Source organism: Petaurus breviceps, unplaced genomic scaffold (genome assembly GCF_028583685.1).
Source record: "Petaurus breviceps papuanus isolate PSGF00001 unplaced genomic scaffold, PetGlider_PUasm1.0 172, whole genome shotgun sequence".
NCBI lineage: Eukaryota > Metazoa > Chordata > Mammalia > Diprotodontia > Petauridae > Petaurus > Petaurus breviceps.
In genome coordinates, this window is record NW_027185755.1 from 4599818 (window position 1) to 4619453 (window position 19636).

General features: G+C 43.6%; 2 protein-coding genes and 1 pseudogene across 6 annotated transcripts in view; 2 read left to right on the forward strand and 1 right to left on the reverse strand.

The window, feature by feature from the left end:
• The first annotated feature begins 4908 nt into the window (after window positions 1-4908).
• LOC138157574 (heat shock cognate 71 kDa protein-like) lies at window positions 4909-7773 on the forward strand (annotated as a pseudogene).
• Window positions 7774-8497: 724 nt separating this feature from the next.
• On the forward strand, window positions 8498-9546 carry LOC138157575 (FUN14 domain-containing protein 1-like). Its single transcript, XM_069083204.1, has one exon. The coding sequence runs from the start codon at window positions 8550-8552 to the stop codon at window positions 9033-9035; it is 486 nt and encodes a 161-aa protein (XP_068939305.1). The 5' UTR covers window positions 8498-8549; the 3' UTR covers window positions 9036-9546.
• A 5905-nt stretch (window positions 9547-15451) lies between these two features.
• Window positions 15452-19636, reverse strand: part of SMARCA4 (SWI/SNF related BAF chromatin remodeling complex subunit ATPase 4) — a 129044-nt gene continuing 124859 nt past the window's right edge. For 4 of the 5 annotated variants that reach the window (XM_069083042.1, XM_069083044.1, XM_069083043.1 and 1 more), the window contains 5 exons: window positions 19207-19315; window positions 18603-18704; window positions 17972-18104; window positions 17453-17592; window positions 15452-15930 (listed from right to left, as the gene is read on the reverse strand). In XM_069083042.1, coding sequence (XP_068939143.1) covers window positions 15898-15930; window positions 17453-17592; window positions 17972-18104; window positions 18603-18704; window positions 19207-19315 — 517 coding nt within the window. In that variant the 3' untranslated portion in view covers window positions 15452-15897. The remainder of the gene's footprint in view (window positions 15931-17452; window positions 17593-17971; window positions 18105-18602; window positions 18705-19206; window positions 19316-19636) is intronic. The other variant, XM_069083047.1, reaches the window with a different exon arrangement.

Genomic DNA, 19636 nt, shown 5'->3' on the forward strand with positions numbered 1-19636 from the left:
AGGCCATATGCTTATACACATCCACAGAGAGGAGTTCAAGGACTCTGTTCCTGAACACTCAGGTGTAGAGGAGTATAGGGGATTTTTAATTGCTGGGGCAACATGTTGCCAGAATCCAGCCTTCGAAGTAAAGATTCACCGGGTAGCACTGACTTGAAGACTCATCCTGCGGTTAATTACAAATTCAGCCTCATCCCAGTTGGTGTCAGGTGAAGGAGCTGAGAAGTTAGCTCATGCCGAGCTATGCTAAATCCTCTGGTGTTCCCAACCTACTCTCTCTTTTCTTCTCTAATCGTTAACAACTACCCTTCACATTAGACTCATGTCTTCCTCCCTGAATGACTATATTTTGTGTACGTCATTCTCTACTCCTTCTCCCACCAAAAGAATGTAAGCTTCTTCAGGGCAGGAATGGGCTTATTTTTGTCTTTGTGCCCCCAGTGCCTAACACACTTATATAGACACCTAATAAATGCTTGCTGACTTGAATTAAACTAAATAAGAAAATTTGATAGTGTTTCCTTTCAAAAAAAAAAAAATGACCAGGCGATGTTAAAATCACCAAAGAAGGTGGCGCAGTGAATAGAGCACCGGCCCTGGAGTCAGGAGGACCTGAGTTCAAATTTGACCTCAGACAAGTAACACAAAAACTAGCCATGTGACCTCGGGCAAGTCACTTAACCCCAATTGCCTGCCAAAAAGCAAAAATAAAATAAAATAAAATCACCAAAGAAATTTTCTGCTAAAGGCTACAAATTGAATGGGCTTTTTGAGGTCTGCTTCCTGTGCCCCCTTCCTTACTGGACTTTGATCTAAGTTACATAAACACAGTTGATTGTGTCAGCTCTCATGAGTCTGTATCTGAAAGAACTGTTGTTGCATTGTTGTTTGTGTTGCTGATTGGTTACAAACAGCCAGAGGCAGATTGGGCAGGTGTTCCCCTTGGTAGAAGGAGGCTCTCTGCCAGACCACCCTCCTGCCCTATATGTCTCTGTTCACATCAGCCCACAATGCTAGGAATTCTTATCATTAGAGATTCTCTCTAGGGACTGCCTATGGTATTCTCTGTGGCCTTCTTTTAAAAGCCAAATACTCCCAAGAGGTGCCACAAATTAAAATGTTAACAAAGTCTCCAATGGGGAGGAGACGGGAGAAAAGATGGCCCGCCCGGGAGCAGTGGGTGAATAGGAAGAGACAAAGCTGAAAGAGTGGGAGAAGGGAGAAGAGGAGGAGGAGAAGGTGAAGGAAAATGAGGAAAGAGGATAGTTAGAAGACATAATTGTCTTCAATTATCTAGAGAAGTTACTAGAGCAGTGGGTGGGAAATGTTGGAGAGGCAGGTATCTTTTTTTTTGCTTTTTGGAGGGCAATTGGGGTTAAGTGACTTGCCCAAGGTCACATGGCTAGTTTTTGTGTTATGTGTCTGAGGTCAGATTTTAACTCAGGTCCTCCTGATTCCAGGGCCAGTGATCTATTCATTGTGTCACCTAGCTGCCCCCAGAAGTTTAATTTCAAAGTGAGGTAAACAGTTGGCAAGCAAGGAGGGGATCTGGTGGGGGACCTGCTTTAGTGTGGCTAAACCTGAATACTTGTACCAATGGCTGAGCGGTGAGCTGTAGCCCTGACAATGAGGGGTAACAGCCACAATTCGACAAGTTTGCTTCATAGCGGGGCTTCACGACCAGAATATAGATACAAGTTCAGAGAAGACCTGGTGCTGGTCAAAGCAATATGAAAATGAGAGCAAAAGATGGTTGTTATGCCAAGCTCAGGGCACGGCTTGCTTGCTGGGCCTTAACTCTGGAAAACAGGATGTCTCCTAATAGTTTGACAGGGTCCGGGTGATTCTTGTTCGTGTCTGGATTGGACTGGATGCCCTCCTGAAGTCCTTTCTAGTTTGGAGCCTGGGTTTCTGAGGCCAGAGGAGGAGAAGAGAAAGGAAAAGGAGGACCAAGTAGGACGAGAAGGGGAGAGAAGAGAGGGCACAAGGGTCAAAGAGGAGGATAAGAAGAGGTATTAGGTGGGAGGTGACTGAGGAGACCCTTAGAAGGTAGTATAACCCAGGCAGAGGAAGGGGCTCAGAAATCTGAGGCAGGACCAGCAAAGAAAGCCCAGAGGATTCATAGTTCAGCCAACACCTGTCCCAGGTGTCTGCTTTGCTCCATTACTCATAGCACCAGGGAATTAAATCCTATTATGACTGTTTAGCTGTATCAGTACCACAGGGCTCCCTGGCACTGCAGAACAGACCCCTGGAGAGGAGTTAACACGGCACCCCTGGCCAGGGGGCACATTTGGGAGTTTGCTTGGCTGTATCCTCTATTTGTGTCCAGAGTACACCTTGTGTGTTTACCCGAAAAGGACAGACACAGGTGCCCAGAACCACTGAACAGGGGCTGTTGACATTTAAAGAAGATTCCAGTTTGTGTTCTCCAGTGAGAATTTAAAGTCCATGTAATCATGATCTCAGACAAAGTTAAAGTTAAAATAGATGTAATCTAAAGTGAAAAATAGAGAAACTACACTATGTGTCGGCAATATTATTCAGTATTGTTTTAGACCTTTTAAAATACCTAGACAGTATAAAATAGCTGAGCATATACCGGCCAAATCAGACACAGGAAATATATGAACATAAACATAAAACACTTTTTATACAAATAAACTCATCTAAATAATTGAAGAAATATTTATTGTTCATTTATTGTAAAGACAATATATTTTTTAAAATGACAATTTTACCTAACTAATCTATTTATTCAATGTCATCTCAATTATATTACTAAAGAATTATTTTGCTGAGTTAGAAAAAATAATAAAGTTCATTTGGTAGAGCAAAAGGTCAGGAATCTCAAAGAAACTAGGAAAAAAGACGTAAAGGAGTAGATTCAGAAGTATCAGACTGTATTATAAGGAAGAGCATTGTTGAAGTATAAAAAGGATGATTTTGATTATGTTAAATTAAAATTTTCTTGTATAAATAAAACCTATGTAGCTAAGAACAGAAGGAATGCAGAAAATTGAGAAAAAACTTTCATAGACAATCTATCAGATAGGATGTGATTGGGTTGGAATATTGCTGTGGTGTAGGAAATAATGAGCTGGTTGATTTAGAAAAACACAGAAAAACTTGGACTTGTGAAGGAAGATGCTATCCACCTTCAGAGAAACATATGACAGGTGGAAATAAGCATAGCATGATCTTACACATATGTGTACAGTTATAGATATCTATGTATGTCTATAAATATCCATACTAATTATAGCCTTCTTTTTTGGGGGGAGGAGAGGAAACAAAGTAAAAAGTACACAGCAGAGAAAAAAGAAAACCAACAGCAAGAATGACAATCTGGGCGGCTTTGAAAATATGTATAGTATTTATTTATAGGTTTTCTTGAAGTGGAATTTTATTGTCTTATATTGAATCTTCTCTTATGATCTGCTATGTGCATGGCAATATTTTCTTCTTTTCTCATTTTGTATTTAAGTTTAAAATAAAAAAAAATTACACCTCCCCCCCAAAAAAGAAGAGAATTTAAAGTCCAACTGAGTCCTCCCAACCCATCCAAGAATGAGGTTCTGAAGAGACCACAGAGCTGTGACCCCCTCTGCCAACTGGCCTTGCAGACATCTGGAAGGTAGAGGCCTCAAGTCAGTCTTTAGTATGAATGATATCCCCTTAGGTTACCATGTAAAGTCCTTCCTAACCCAATGGCAGCTCATGGCCTTGATTAAGATACTGTTCCTCACTGTGAGCTTTCCTTTTCTGAAAAATAAGCTTTTAAGTGCCTTCCAGTCCCCAAACTAGGAAACTATCTTTGCATACTTACTTGCATTAATAGAAGCATATTGTCCCAAATGAATAATGGACAGTGCTAACATACTCTACCCTTGTCAGGACACGTCTGGAGTCATTTTTGAGGAAGAGCATCAGCAAAGATGTTCCAAGAGAGGCCACCAGGATGAGGATATTTAGAGAAGATTTATGGAGGGATACAAATCTTCATGTATTTTGAAAGGCTGAAATGGGAAAAATATGTTCATAGAATTATTATAAGGAGGCAAGTTTGTGAAAAACTTCCCATATGAGGAGACTGAGGCAAGTCTAACTCCCGGATATTCCCCATTTGGTGACTGAGCCAGGAAAAGTACCCACTTTTTGGGCTATTGAGAGTGGGGAGAAGTGGTTTCTAATGCTTTCATGGAACATAGCCAAAGTCAACTCACCTCTTTGGAACAGCTCTGTTGACTACATGCACGTGGAAGCAAACAACGTGATTGTCTAGGTAACCTGGAAATAGACTTCAATCCCTGACTATATTTTCTGCTTTGTGTTTCTTTCCCTGAGCTAAGGTAACCAAATGGTAATCCCCAGATGGGTGTTTCCGGCCTTGGTGGCTACCTTCTGAGCTTGAGAGTCTGGGAGTGCCATACTGCTTCATTTCCATGCCAGGAAGTCATGAGAGGTGAACATCAGAGGTGTTGCTAAGGATGTAATGGTGAAATGAGGTGAAATGATGACAAAAGTGCCCTCGGGGAAGGCAATGAGAAAGGGATACGTAGCAAGGATCTCCTAGAAGACTCTGGGACCCTCCAATACCTTGGGTTCTTATGGGGTATTATAATGATTCAACTAATGACTCAAGCTTCTTTGTTCACAGATCAGGCAGAAATTAGATGTCAAAGAGCAATGTATTTAATGAAGACAAAATAGTAAGGTGGCACAAAAGACAACGTGATCATTTAAAGGGGTCACTCTCCTATCCCTGGGGCTCCAGCCACCAGATCACACAGCATGAAGAGCTGCAAACAACTGTTCCTGTGACAGAACTATAGCTTCTTTGCCAGCTCTGAGAGCAGAGACATTTGAAATCTCTGCCAAATAGAATGGCTGGAATTTGGAATCCCTTTTTGGGAGAGAGTGTAGGGAGGTTGGGAGGGAGGCAATTCACTTTATTATAGACTTGATCACTACAATCAACAGTCTTTGAGTTTCTCCCTAATTGCCTGTTAAGGAAAGTTCAAACTGTCTCTGGCATTCATTTTATCTCAGTGCCTTCCATACCCTTTCTGCTGTAGTCAAACTGAATGACTTTGATCTCCCAAATGACCTGGGTTCTCCTGTCTGGGCCTTTGCTCATGCTGTTCCCTGTGCCGGGAACACCTTCTTTCTTCCTTCCTATTAAATTCCTATGCATTCTTTAAAGACCAATTCCATTTAATTACCCAATTTCCATTCTTCCTCTGGGTGTGCTTTGTCTCTCTTGGTTGAGAATTGCTTTCCCTTTTGTACTTCACATGACATTTTTTTTTTCCTTTTTGGGCAGTTAGGGTCACAGGCTTAGGCTAGAAGGAGCCTTGCAGAGGTCACTGAGTCTGACCTTCCCATTTCATAGATGAGAAAATCAAGCCCCTCTCTAATGCATCAGTCATGTCTGTAGCTATCTGTATTTGTGTCTTCCCCTCCTACGTTCACAGCATCTGAAAATCAGAGAAAATAACTGGGGATGGGTCTACTCAGAGCAGCAGCAGCCTTTCTCTCTCCACAGTGGTCAGCTACAACCCCCTGACTCCCCAGCAACCATGTCGAAGGGACCCGCAGTTGGCACTGATCTTGGCACCACTTACTCCTGTGTGGGAGTCTTCCAACATGGAAAAGTGGAGATCATTGCTAATGACCAAGGAAACAGGACCACGCCAAGCTACGTCGCCTTCACTGACATAGAACGTTTAATTGGTGATGCTGCAAAGAATCAAGTTGCAATGAACCCCACCAACACAGTTTTTTATGCCAAACGTCTGATTGGTTGCAGATTTGATGATGCAGTTGGTACAATCAGACATGAAGCATTGGCCTTTTATGGTGGTGAATGACGCAGGCAGGCCTAAGGTCCAAGTGGAGTACAAAGGGGAGACCAAAAGTTTCTATCCAGAGGAAGTATCTTCTATGGTCTTGACCAAGATGAAAGAAATTGCTGAAGATTACCTTGGGAAGACCGTCACAAATGCTGTGGTCACAGTACCAGCCTATTTCAACGATTCCCAGTGTCAGGCCACCAAAAATGCTGGAACCATAGCTGGTCTCAATGTGCTTCAAATCATCCATGAGCCAACTGCTGCTGCTGTTGCTTATGGCTGGACAAAAAGGTTGGTGCCGAGAGAAATGTGATGATCTACCTTGGAGGTGGTAATTTTGATGTCTCCATACTTACCATTGAAGATGGCATCTTTGAGGTCAAGTCCATAGCTGGGGACACCCACTTGGGTGGGGAGGACTTTGACAACCAAATGGTCAACCATTTCATTGCCAAGTTCAAGTGAAAGCACAAGAAGGACATCAGTGAGAACAAGAGGGCTGTTCGCCGTCTCTGCACTGCTTGTGAACATACAAAGTGTACCCTCTCTTCCAGTACCCAGGCCAGTAATGAGATTGATTACCTCTATGAAGGTATCAACTTCTATACATCAATCACCCGAGCCCGTTTCGAAAAGCTGAATGCTGATCTTTTTCCGTGGCACCCTGGACCCTGTGGAGAAGGCCTTAAGAGATGCCAAGCTAGATAAGTCTCAGATTCATGACATCGTCCTGGTGGGTGGTTCCACTCAAATCCCCCAAATCCAGAAGCTTGTGCAAGACTTCTTCAATGCCAAGGAGCTCAATAAGAGTAGCAATTCTGATGAGGCTGTTGCTTATGGTTCAGCTGTCCAGGCTGCCATTTTGTCTGGAGATAAATCTGAGAATGTGCCGGACTTGCTTTTGTTGGATGTCACTCCTCTTTCCCTTGGAATTGAAATTGCTGGTGGAGTTATGACCGTTCTGATCAAACGCAATACCACCATCCCCACCAAGCAGACACTGACCTTTACCACCTATTTGGACAACCAGCCTGGTGTGCTCATTCAGGTTTATGAAGGTGAGAGAGCGATGACAAAGGATAACAATCTTGGCAAATTTGAGCTCACAGGAATTCCTCCGGCACCCAGGGGTGTTCTTCAGATTGAAGTAACATTTGACTTTGATGCAAATGGCATCCTCAATGTTTCTGCTGTGGATAAGAGCACAGGCAAGGAGAACAAGATCACTATCACCAATGATAAAGGACGTCTGAGCAAAGAAGACATTGAGCGTATGGTCCAGGAGGCTGAGAAATACAAGGCTGAGGATGAAAAGCAGAGAGACAAGGTGTCTTCCAAGAATTCTCTTGAATCTTATGCTTTCAACATGAAAGCAACTGTAGAGGATGAAAAACTGCAAGGCAAAATTGGTGATGAAGACAAACAGAAGATCCTTGACAAATGTAATGAAATAATCAACTGGCTGGATAAGAACCAGACTGCTGAGAAGGAAGAATCTGAGCATCAGCAGAAAGAACTGGAGAAGGTCTGCAACCCCATCATTACTAAGCTGTACCAGAGTGTAGGACGCATGCCAGGAGGCATGCCTGGTGGGTTCCCAGGGGGTGGAGCAGCCCCATCTGGAGGTGCTTCTTCTGGACCCACCATTGAAGAGGTCGACTAAACACATCAGAAAGAGTATCCTACACAGCTTTCCAAAAATTGAAGGACTCAAATTTGTAGCCAAGGCAGTAGCAGTTTAAAAGTAACATTCAAGCTACTGTGTAAATCTGGGCATTCTGAATACTTGAATGCGTGCAGAGGGAGAGAAGTGAACAACATTGCACTTTGTCAGTACTGTAAACAAGTGGAAATGCAATTGTCTTGGAGAACAAAATCTATTTAAAATTGGCACCATAAAAAAAAAAAAAGAAAACAACTGGGGATGTTTAGTTTGGAAAAGAGAAGACTCAGAAGACACAGGCCAGCTGTTTTTATGTCTTCAGAGGCCTATCATGTGCAGGAGAGATTTTGATCAATGCAAAGTGGCCATTTAGGCTGAATGTCAGGAAAAACTTGCTAACTCTTGGAGAAGTCCAGTCCAGCAGAGGCCTGGGCGGCTCCCCCTTCTTGGACGGTTCAGTAGAAGCTGAAGGGCCACTCTTCGGGGAGGTTATAACATTGCTCTGTGTGACTTTGGACAAACCACTTAACCTCCCCGGGCCTCAGTTTCCTCATCTGTAAAAGGAAAGGTTAGCGTCCTTTCAGCCCAGGACCCTGAAGACTCTGCCAGAGGAACAGAGGCTGTGAAAGATTCTACCAAGCTGAAAGGGCTAAGGGACCTGACTGAGCAGAACAACTCACTTGTGTCTGTCCTCCAAGGACTGGCTCAGCTTGTCTCAGAAAGGCTTACTCCTAGACCCTGTGCTTCATGGTGATATTTTTTTAGCCAAAGCAACCCAGGGAGCCAGATTCATGAGCTGCATATTAACAGAAGGGAGGGCCTGGGCACCTTCTGGGATGAATTCAGGGATCTTTAAAGTATTAGAATGTATTTCCAGCATGGAGCATGGGATCCTTCCCTCAGAGATGCTTAATAATAAATGTGTGAGAGGGTAGAGCGGCCCCTAGAGTGGTGGGACGAGTGGCTCTCAGAGGGGAGCCTGTAGGGGCAGGGGGTGGGGGTCTTTTTGATAACAGGCCACCAGCAGGATCATGGCGACCAGGAACCCCCATCCCACAGAACGTGACAGTGATGATGACTCTTTTGACGTACTGAATTTAACAGAATATGCAAGAAGACACCACTGGTGGACCTGTGTATTTGGCCACAGCTCTGGACCTATTGTAGAGAAATATTCTGTAGCTACTCAGATTGTAATGGGTGGAGTTACTGGATGGTGTGCAGAACTTTTATTCCAGAAAGTTGGAAAATTTGCAGCAACTGCAGTGGGTGGTAGCTTTCTTCTGCAGATTGCTAGTCATAATGGCTATGTGCAAGTTGACTGGAAGAGAGTTGAAAAAGATGTAAACAAAGCAAAAAGACAGATTAAAAAAAGAGCAAATAAAGCTGTACCTGAAATCAATACCATCATTGAAGAGTCAACAGAATTTATCAAACAGAACATAGTGGTGTCCAGTGGATTTGTGGGAGGCTTCTTGCATCTTAAGGACATGAATGTTGCTGTTTTGATGGAGTAATGAAGGAGGAAAAACATTGGTGACAGTGTGCTCTCTTGCAAAGTAGTACCAGTCACCAGATTCTTCTGGGCAAGAAGACTAACTAGGTGGACAACATGGAAACTTAGACTTTTAGATTTTTGCCTTCTGAAGCTTGGCAAACTAGGATTTGCTAAAAAAAAAAAAACAAATAAACTGTACAGTCTATATCACATTTCTGGACAAAACCTGGCTAACTTTCATCATGACTTTTTAATCCTGTGCCTGTTCAGAAATTAGCATTTTTTAATGTAACTATTGGTATAGATATGTAATTGTCCTGGTAAAAGGACCTTTTGTTTGACATTTTCCCATCTTGAGTTGCTATTTTTTCTTTATTTAAAAAAAAGCATTCTCCATTGTGCTGTAGAGTAAATAGTGCCAATAATTAAATAATATGTATTATAGTTTGAATATCAACAAATAAGAAATCTGTTTGCAATAAACTGTAGAACTGTAATGTACTTTTATGGAAGGATTAGAAATACTTATTAGATATTAAAAACAAATTAAACAGACTCTTCTGTTGCTGTTTAGTGTTATTTTTTAAAGATTATTTTATTTTCCTACAAATATAGTCTATTGAACTATTTTGTAGTGTAGGGAGTTCCCCAGTGAAGAAGCTACCTCCTCTAACACAGGTTGCTACGGCTCTGTTACTTATGGTCTTAAGCTCTTAGTGCCCTGAGGCCATTCTCTAAGGGACATGCCCAGGGTCAAACAACCCAGTGCTGACACCTCTCTGTACACCATCCTGTGCTGCCTATTTGCTTAGATATAGCTATGCTAACATTCTTGGATGTTCTATTCCAGCACATTTTTTTTCATTGCATCTTAAATGCCTTTTCTTCCCCATTAAATTTTTAAAGTTATATCCTTAAGGAAAAAAATGTGGGAGTTTAGTTGGGTCAAGGACAAAGAGGTTTCCTTCAATTTCACTGAACATGCCGTTAGGAGACCAGTGAATTGAGTTTCATCGAACAAGAGACAGCAGAGGCGTACTTTGCAGATGCTTCTAGCACAAGGGGGTTCCCACCCTGAGGTGTGTGTATGGACGAGGTAGGAAGGGCATCATCAGAAGCTTGGTCAAGTGGGTATGGGAATATTTTGTAAAAACTATATTATCCTGTTGAAATATTCCAAAAGTAAAAATGGCAACAACAGTAATACCTAGCATTTAGATAGCCCTGTAAGCGTTGTAAAGCATTTTACAAGGCAGCTTGGTGGTGCAATGGATAGACTGCCTCAGTTGGAATTGGGAAGACTTGAATTCAAATTGGATCTGACACTTACTAGTTGTGTGACCCTGGGTAAGTCACTTAATCTGTTTGCTTCAGTTTCCTCATCTGTAAAAATGGGGATTATAATAACAGCACCCCTCCCAGGGTTGTGAAAATCAAATGAGATATTTGCAGTGTTACATAAATGCTAGGTAGTAATATTTAATTTGAGCCCCCAAACAACCCTTGGAGGTGGGTACTATTATTGTCCTTTTATAGATGAGGAAACTGAGGTTAAGTGACTTGCCCAGGGTCACACAGCTAGTAAATGTCTGAGGTAGGATTTGAACTTGGGTCTTCTAGATTCCAACTCAGGCACTCTATCCATTGTGCTACTTGTCTACTAAATAGAAGTGTTAGTTTAAAAAAAAAAGTATCCCCAAAGCTTTAATAGCTTAAAACTTCACTAAGATTCTTGGGACACCTCGTATTATGTACTGGATAATTTTCTTTACTTTACTGTGTGCTTTACTTTACTGTGGTAAACTCTAGATCTCCTTTCCTATTGAAAAGAGGATGAAGGAGGGTTTACTGAAAAGTGAGGAGTACTCAAGGGGAGAAATAATCAATCCCCTTCATTAAGCATTTATTAAGCACCCCCCTCTTTTTCGCTAGGTGCTGTCCTAAGCCTTGAGCAACAGAACTATGCAAACTGTGTGTGGGCCCCAGGGAGTCAGCCCCCCCTGACTGGGAGCCCCAGGCATGGGGCGATGTGTCTCTTCAGGCCCACCTGACATCTGCTTCCACTAAACTAACCTGTCTGCTGGACCTGTGCCCATGTTTACCTATCCCCATGTCTTTCTTGCTGAAACCTTTCACCCAAATCACACACCAAGCTGGTGAATTCTCTTACAAGGCTCACAAGAGTGGTTCTTTTCCTCTCACCTTCTTGTCCTTCAGTATTACCAGAAACCTGGGTCAGCTCTCACAGAAAGACTGACACCTCCTTCTCCAGTCCTCAGGGCTTCTTGTTTCAACACCCTGTTCCCCCCCCCCCAAGTCAAAGGACGCAGTCACACACACCACACTCATATAACACTATATTCAGACACTCAGACACACATGCAGCCGGGAGGAGGGAGAACCTTTGCTCTTCTCTTTTACTGCCAGTCCTGGCTCAGAAACCTCTCCATCTCTACAACAGTTCATTCCAGTCTTTCAGATCGGTCACTCCAGTGGTCTGTCTCCATGATTTCCTGGACCCCAGCCATTCTCCCTCCTTTCTCAGAGTCCAGTACCTTGACCCCACCCGCCTCTGGCTGTGGGGCCAAGGTGAAGTTCAGGTTACCCATTTGAACCTTAGGCAACAGTTTTCTTGCTAAATTCTGACCTTTGTCTCTATATCCCTATCTTACCTTCAGTAAAGGTAAGACTAAAAAAAGGAGCAGTCAGACAGGTGGGTTGAAGACAGAGACAGATAGAGGAAAGGGGGGGAAAGAGAAAAGGAAAGAAGAGGAGGAAAGAGGAGAAAAGAGTAATTAAATATTTGGGAGGAGACAGAGGGGAAAGAAAGAGAGTAGACAGACAGACATGGCCATCTCAGGAAAACCAAGGGAAGAGAGTCTGGAGGAAGGGAGGAGAAGGTGGCCAACAGTGCAGAAGGGTTAAGGAGTGTATGGGAAAAGCCATAGAGGAGTCAGTGGTGACCCCTGAGACAGCAGGAGTGTCTGAGGTGGCCAATGTTTGGAAGACCCTGAGATATTCAGGAATGGATAGGTAGTAAGTAAGCAAGTGGAGGAAACTGCTGTAGTCTTTTTAGGAGTTTATCAAAGGAGAAAACAGAATAGTTTGAGGGGATACAGGGTCAATGAATCTTTTTTAAAAATTAAAATAGGGGAGACCTGAGCATGATTATAAGCAACTGGGAAACGAATTCTTTAGGAAAGATTGAAGATGAGACACAGGAGTATCAGTCATTGATGGAACAAAATCATGGAGGAGATACGGTTTGGGAACACAAGTGGAAAGGCTGGCCTTGACAAAGGGAAGGAGTCCTCTGAACAAAGACAATGGATGAAGATGTGAAGAGTTAGGGCATACAGCAGGGGAAATAAGGGAACCCATCACGAACTCTTACATCTTCATCCACTTTCCCTGCAACATTTAATCACAGAAATTCAGTTGGGAGCTTGGAGGTTCAGTCCAACCATCACCTGAAGCATGAGTTCCCTCTACCGTCCTTGCCTACTCAAGTGTCCAGTCACTGCTTGAAAACCTTTAACTCCCTCCCCACTCCTCCCCAACCCATTCCATTGTTGGCTCTGAGTATTAGGAAATCTTTCTTTACATGGAGATAAAATTAGCCTCCTTGTATTTTCTACCATGAATCCAAGCCCAGCTCCTTTTCTACAACAGAACTCTATTTGTTTGAGGACAGTTACCATGAATGAAGGAAAGCGCATTTAAGTCCCAACACTCTTGTGTTGTGGTTAAACATGTCCAAGCAAGGTTGATGCCACACGGTTATCAGCTCATCTTCGTACAGATCGCGGGCAACCTGCATCCTAGATTTGGGATGCTGTGATCTGGATTTGGACTGCTGGCAGCTTCTGCCTTACACAGAGTTTTCTCTTCTACTGGGATAATGAAAAAGGACTTAGGCTCTGATTGGCCCTAAATAGGGGAGAGTCAGTGAAATGAATGGTCCTATTTGCTATGCTTGTAAGTGACAGAATCCAGTATTTGAAGTGAAAAAGTGCCTAAGATTTCAGACTTGGAACGAAAGCTGTGACTTGCCAGACAGAACTTAGGGAAAGCAAGCCATGCTTGCAGGCCAATCGTGTGTCTCCCAGGCCCTCACCCCACAGCTGAGAAAGGGGCTGGAGTGAATTTATCAACACTTCTCATCAAAAAATGGACTTGCCGAAGGATCCGCTGCTCTCAGTTTTTTTTTTTACTGCAGCCCAAGGGAGTGGTGAGTTTTCATGGACTTTTAGAAGGAAATGTGCATTTCTTTTCTTTCACTGAAACTTACTTAGATAGGACTTGGTGGGGGGGAAGTAGTGTTTTTGTGGAATATTTATGATTTTTATAAAGGTCAAGTACACCAGTCACCTACAGAACACTATTGAGTATGTGAGACAACTGGGTCAGCCATTCATACAAATAAGTCCTGAACTTAAATGTCATGCTTGCCGGCCCCTGCTCTGGAGCCTAGTCCCTGGGGCCATTCTTCACATTTAATGTGATATGATGCTGTGCTGGGAATCAAGAAGGCCCAAGTTCAAATCCTGCCTCAGTCACAGATTGACCCTAGGTAAGTTACTTAGGCTCTCTCAGCCACTTTCCTCAGCTGTAAAATAGGCTTAACGACAGCCTAGCTCGATATTGGGAAGACTGAATGAGGTGAGCTGGAACAAGGAGCTCCAGCAAACCCTCCTATAATGCTTGCTAAGAGCATTTGGTAGATTTGAAAGGTTATCTTGTCTTTTCCACCATAATTAGCACTTTTATTGTTAGTCTTAATATGTAAATGAGAAAAAGCATTGATATAGCACTTTAAGGATTGCAAAGCACTTTACTTGTGATTTCATTTGATCCTGAAACAACCTGAGGTTGGCTATTATTCCCATTTTAGAAGTGAGAAAACTGAGGCAAACAGAAGTTAAGTGACTTGCCCAGGGTGACACAGCTAGTGTTTAAGATAGGATTTGAGCATGAGTCTTCCTGATTCTAAGTCTAGCACTCATACTACCTAGCTGCCAGAGTCAGTATTGCTTTGTTCCTACATCAACTCAATCCATTTGTCTTAAGATAAAAAAGCCAAGCATTTAAGTGCTAAGTGGCTACTATGTGCCAGACGCCACAGTGAACTATCAGAGCTCCTGTTACCATCAAAGCACATTCTTTACAGCACTGGGAGGTCATGCATTTATCACCACCATTTCACCTATGGTTCAGAGGGCACAAACTGTCAGGGCTCGAACCCAGGTCTCTTGACTCGGTCCTTCACTACTTTCTTTAATATGCCTTTAATATGAACATTCCCCAGGTCCTCCAACTGAACCTTCCAAGATCTGGTTTCAAGTCTTACTCCTTGTCCTGGGCGCCTTCCTCTGAACAAACTCTAGTGTGCCAATGTTACGACAAGAACAGTCAGCTTCCTAAAGGACAAGGACCAGTTGTAGTTCAGCACTGAGGTGGGAGGAAGGATGCCAGAAGAGAAGGCTGGTCTAGAGCTGGTTCTCAGTTGTGGTTCTAGAATAGGAAAGGGGAGGTGGAGCCATGGAGGTCTAGATGCTAGTTCCTTTGATTGGGGTGAGGCCGATGTGTAAAAACCCTCAGAGAGAACTGTCTCAACAACTTGTTGTGAAGCTTGAGAAAAGAGATGACTTTAGTCAGCCCTGACCACCTGCCCAAGTCCAAGCTCATCTGTCTTTTCTATTCCCTAATTCCTGGGGCTTGGCACTGTCCTCACTGCTAGTCTAGCAACTCTGCAGACCCCATGAAGTGTGACCTCCTGTGACCATTATTACAAAGGGAACAATAAAGGAAACACACCAAGTACAGCCCCATCTTTCACCACTGGTGTGGAGTGGGGAGAAGGGTCCTGGGTCACTATATCTGGATGGGGTTCCAGGCCCTTCAAGGATGAGTCTAGAGCAAGCAAAGGAAAGTGTGCTGAAATGATGACTTCCGAGGTCTAAATCTTTGATCTTATGACTCTCATAAGACATAAGGCTGGTAGGTAAATACTGGCTGGAGGGTAGGGAGAGACCCTAAGAAGCTGCTTCTCTACTCTGGGAAGGGCCCAAGTCATCAGTGCTTTGGACTGAAGGGCGCTACATTGGACAAATGGAGATTTGATGACTACCTGCCTATAGGAAGTAGAGGATTCTCCCTCAGGCAGATGAGGCATCACTGGGCTTTAGAGAAGCTGAACCCGAAGGCTGGGCCAGAAATCTTATCCTCCTGGTCAGGCAGTATCTCCCTCTAAGCTCAAGGTCTTCAGCTTGTACCCAAGACCTCAGGAAGTGTGGCTTGTTTTTCAAGTCAGAAAGCAGGCTTTGGACTGTGGAGCAGGGTGGAGGGGATGGCTCTCATCAATCATCAGAAATTGGAGTTACAGAAATGACTGCAACACATAAATATTGTGACGATAATAAGTTCACCAGAGAGTCTTTTTTGTTTAATTTATTACTGTCTGAAATCCAGTGACGCTGACACACACACACTCACGAGGGCCAGTGTCCCATGGACCCATGGCACCTGGTGACTTTGACCTGTAGAATAAAATACAGTACTAGTAGTGGACGGCTACACACATGCATCCACAGTTTAAACTACAGTGATTCAATACTGCAACTGAAACAGTACTGCCAGAAAAAGAAAAAATAGATACTATCAAGTGTTCCCCAATTCATAATTCTTTTTAAACAGTTAATGCTGTTACAAACGCTACTGATGTCAGGACAAGGCAAGACACAAACAGTCCTACATCTTCTCTGCAGTATAAATATGGAAGATTTTTATACAGTTTACTGAAGTCTGATACTACATTTGTTGCTACCCGTTACAGCTAATGGAAGAGGGACTCTCGGGGTCTACACCGTGGAATGTCCGGTTTAGTCTTCTTCACTGCCACTTCCTGAGCGATCCTAAAAAGTAGGGCACAAAGAAAAGTTGGGTGAGCACACAGGCAGGTGTGCTTGACCCTCGGGGGGGGAGCTGTGCAGATCATAGTACCACATCGTTCCTGTGGATGGAAGGGACCTAACTAAATATTACTGAATCCCACACCCTCATTTTACTGATGAGAAAATTTAGGCCCAGAGAGAAGAAAGATGCTCAAGGTCACTCAGCTGGAAATAGTAAGGATTCAGACCCAGGTTCTGTGATTACCCAGCAGTGCTCTTGTCATCACACGAGATGCCACCATCCCATCCTATCCATCAAGGGAAACGGACCAGTCAATGTCTTGATAGCATCAATCCTCTATCACTATCAAACTGATAGAAACACTTGGCTAATTCCCTGAATAAGTGTAGGCTTCCACCTCTACTGGGAACTAGAATCAAATGCTTGTTTGAGCTCAGGTGTCCTGAGATGATCGTTTTGGGTACTAGACAGGATCTCACAAAGGTAGGTATCTTGAACATCTTTGGCATTTCTGGATGATCATATTCAGCATTTATATTCATGGGAGGCAGAAATACAGAGGTTAAACTAAAAAAAGGCTTTAGGACATAACCACAGATCGGTTAATTAGGAACCTAATTGTCTTGCTAATCATAATTCCCTTACAATCAGTTGAAATTCAGGTCTGACATATGCATGCTAAGGTCCAGCATCTGCACTGAGATCCTTAACCTAAAAGCTTCCTTGTTTCACAGGGGCTGCTACCCTCACTGGAGGCTCTTGACTCCCCCTGGTGGCCTACTCTCAGCTTGACACAACAATCAGATGCTTTAACTTAAGGTTCGTATTTTAAAGACTTTTTGTATGTAATGACATCATCAGCATGGACAATGAAAAGCAGGACATAACAGGAAATCTTAGTTTGGAACAGTAGCAAGGTAGGAAGCTTACCCTGCAGGAACTGAAAAGGACAAAAAGGTTGCCCAGGTTCTTACTTATAATAAATGTTAGTCAAAGGGTTTTAGGATTATTTTTATAGGATAACTTTAAATTTTAGGTACTTGACTTTTACCCCTATTAAAATTTACCTATGACCAGCATTGACTTTCCACCTGGTCCTCAGTTTCCTTGCTTGTAAAGTGACTAGGAGGCCTGAAAGATTTCTTTTGGCTTTAACCTTATGAGCTGATGATGAGTTTGACAAGAGTGCAGTTGAGAGAAAAAGGCTTTGTTGGAAGCATCAACAAAGTGTGATCTGTAGGGGTGGCTAGGTGGCGCAGTGAATAGAGCATAGGCTCTAGAGTCAGGAGGACCTGAATTCAAATCCAGCCTCAGACACTTAACACTTACCAGTTGTGTGACCTTGGGCAACTGCCAACTCCAAAAAACCAAAAACCAAAAACAACAACAAAAAAACAAAGTGTGGTCTGGCTGACACTCCTGGGCCCTTGCTGTTTGTATCTCATGGCTAAACTGGACCTAAACTTCAGTTTCCCCCTTTAAAAATAAGACCCTTCCCACACGTGTCCCTCCTGGCTTTACCTCCTCCTGTTCTTCTTCACTGTCATCATCACTCACTACTGGTTTGGCTCGGGATCCCCGGCTGGTGCGTCTCCGACCCTTTAACCGGTCTTGTGCTTTCTCTTTTCGGCCAAGCTTTATCTTCACTTTGACAGAGCGAGCTGAGAAGGTATAAAGGGAGAATGAGATTTTGGGGGTACTTGCTGGCTCTGAGGGGGACCAAAGGCTTGGAGCACCCCAAGTGCCTCCTGCACTTGTGTCTTTTCCCAGTTTTCAGCCATCCCTGTGCCTTACCCACCTCATGACAATAGATCAGGTGGTCCCCACTGGGCCTGTGAGACACACAGTACCCCAAGTAACCTCCCTAGGACCCCAAAGCTTGGTAGTCAGCTACATCAGAGAAAGAGGAAAGTCTGTGTTGCCCACAGCTGGTGACATGGGAGATGGAATCTAATGTCTCTCATCTTGTACAAACACTGACTGCTCTCCAGGCTTCTCACTGTCACCACTAGGTCCCAGGAGGCATCAGAGAAGACTTACACTCAGATTCAGATCCTTCCTCTTCTCCTTCTTCCTCCTCTTCACTTTCTTCTCCTTCACTATCATCCTCTTTCTCAATTTTCTGTCTCACACTGGTGAAAACAGACTGCAGGACAATTGAATCTTCATAGATCTAAGAGGAGTTTGGAGGATAGGAAGGACAGTGAGCCTGAGATGGGGCAAATCTGGATGGATTTACAACATCCATCAACATGGGGGTGTTGGGGAAGAAGAAATTATATTACAAAAGGATTCATGGGTGAGGGGACAGAGCTGGGAACACGTATCTGTGAAGAGTTCTACTGTATGTGGATATAACCGATTCAGACAGCTTTTTAGGAGCACATCCACCACGATGAGTCAGTTCAGTAGGATCAAAGCTATTTTCCGAGGTCAGTGGCAAGTGGCCTAGATTTAATGAGTGGGGTCCTCTCTCTTGGGCATAGATAACATCAGCCCTAGAGATGACTAGGAGACCAAAAAGAGAAGCATGAAAAACACTGGCATGGTTGGTCTCAACTACTGGTGGAGGGATGGGAAAAGGTAGCTTTGGCACCTGAAACTGGGGTTAGGGTGGGGGGTGGGTTCTCCCAGTGGTCCCCTCTCCCAGGGAGCTATGCTAGGTCCTTACCAGTGACCCTTCCAGGTTAAAGGTCTGGGCATTCTGACACAGCAGCATTACATCCTTCTCTAGATCATTGAGGCTGCGGTACTTGTGGTTCCGGATCCGTTCCTGGGAAAGAAGGGAGGGGGGAGGGATAGGGTCAGGTAGTATATAATAAAATAGATCTAAACTAAAGAAAATCATCTTTTCCCCAAAGACTGTCCTATATACAACCTACTCTATTAAAAGATAACTATTCTGTTAAAAAACTTAAGTCATGCTGCTATTTCATAGGGTTTAAACTGGGTCTCATTCCAGCACTTTTCAGAGTAGTTATCTTCTATGTGATTGTCAGGCATGGGAAGAAACAAAATCTCTATTCAGATCAGACCACTCTGGAGTCTTTGACCATGGGGCTGGGGCTCCCCTGCAGTGACCTTGTATGACCGAAGAAATAAAGGTTTGCTAGTCAAACAAGCAACGCAAGCAAGACTGGGGGATAGTGATGAGGATGATGTCCACACAGGCCGTTTTAAAAATGTTTCTTTAATATGGCAGGCCTGAGGATTTCTAGCCCACATAGAAAACAAAAAATCTGTTTTCCTCAGCTGCATCTGGAAGGCAATGTTACCTTTATTTTCTTGAAGTCCACAGGTTTTCGGATGAGCTCGTAGTACTCCGGCAGCTCTTTTCGGGAGGGAAGCTGAATGAATACCTCGCTCAGCTGGCGTCCACTACTACTACAAAACAAGGGGACACACACCCACCAAGCATGAACTACCAGCTCAGTTAGGCACCCGCCCCAAAGCTGGTCTTCCCCCTCCCGACCAGAACCCTCCTGGGGAGCACAAGCTCCACAAAACAAACAAGGATGGCCACAACACCAGGGGTTTCACAGGTGTGGCCTATTGTCAGCCAGAGTGGGAGGGGAGATAGCTAGACCTGAGCTCAGTAAACAGCACTAAAGGAGGGAATAAGAGTATGGCAGAAACCTGATGCTGCTAGAGGAGAAGTAGAGCATGTCCATATATTTAGAAGCCATTGGGGGAAGAGAATGGGAT

What these genes read in the sequence shown, in the direction of transcription:
- LOC138157575 (XM_069083204.1), top strand. Translation starts at nt 8,550, where the DNA reads ATGGCGACCAGGAACCCCCATCCCACAGAACGTGACAGTGATGATGAC.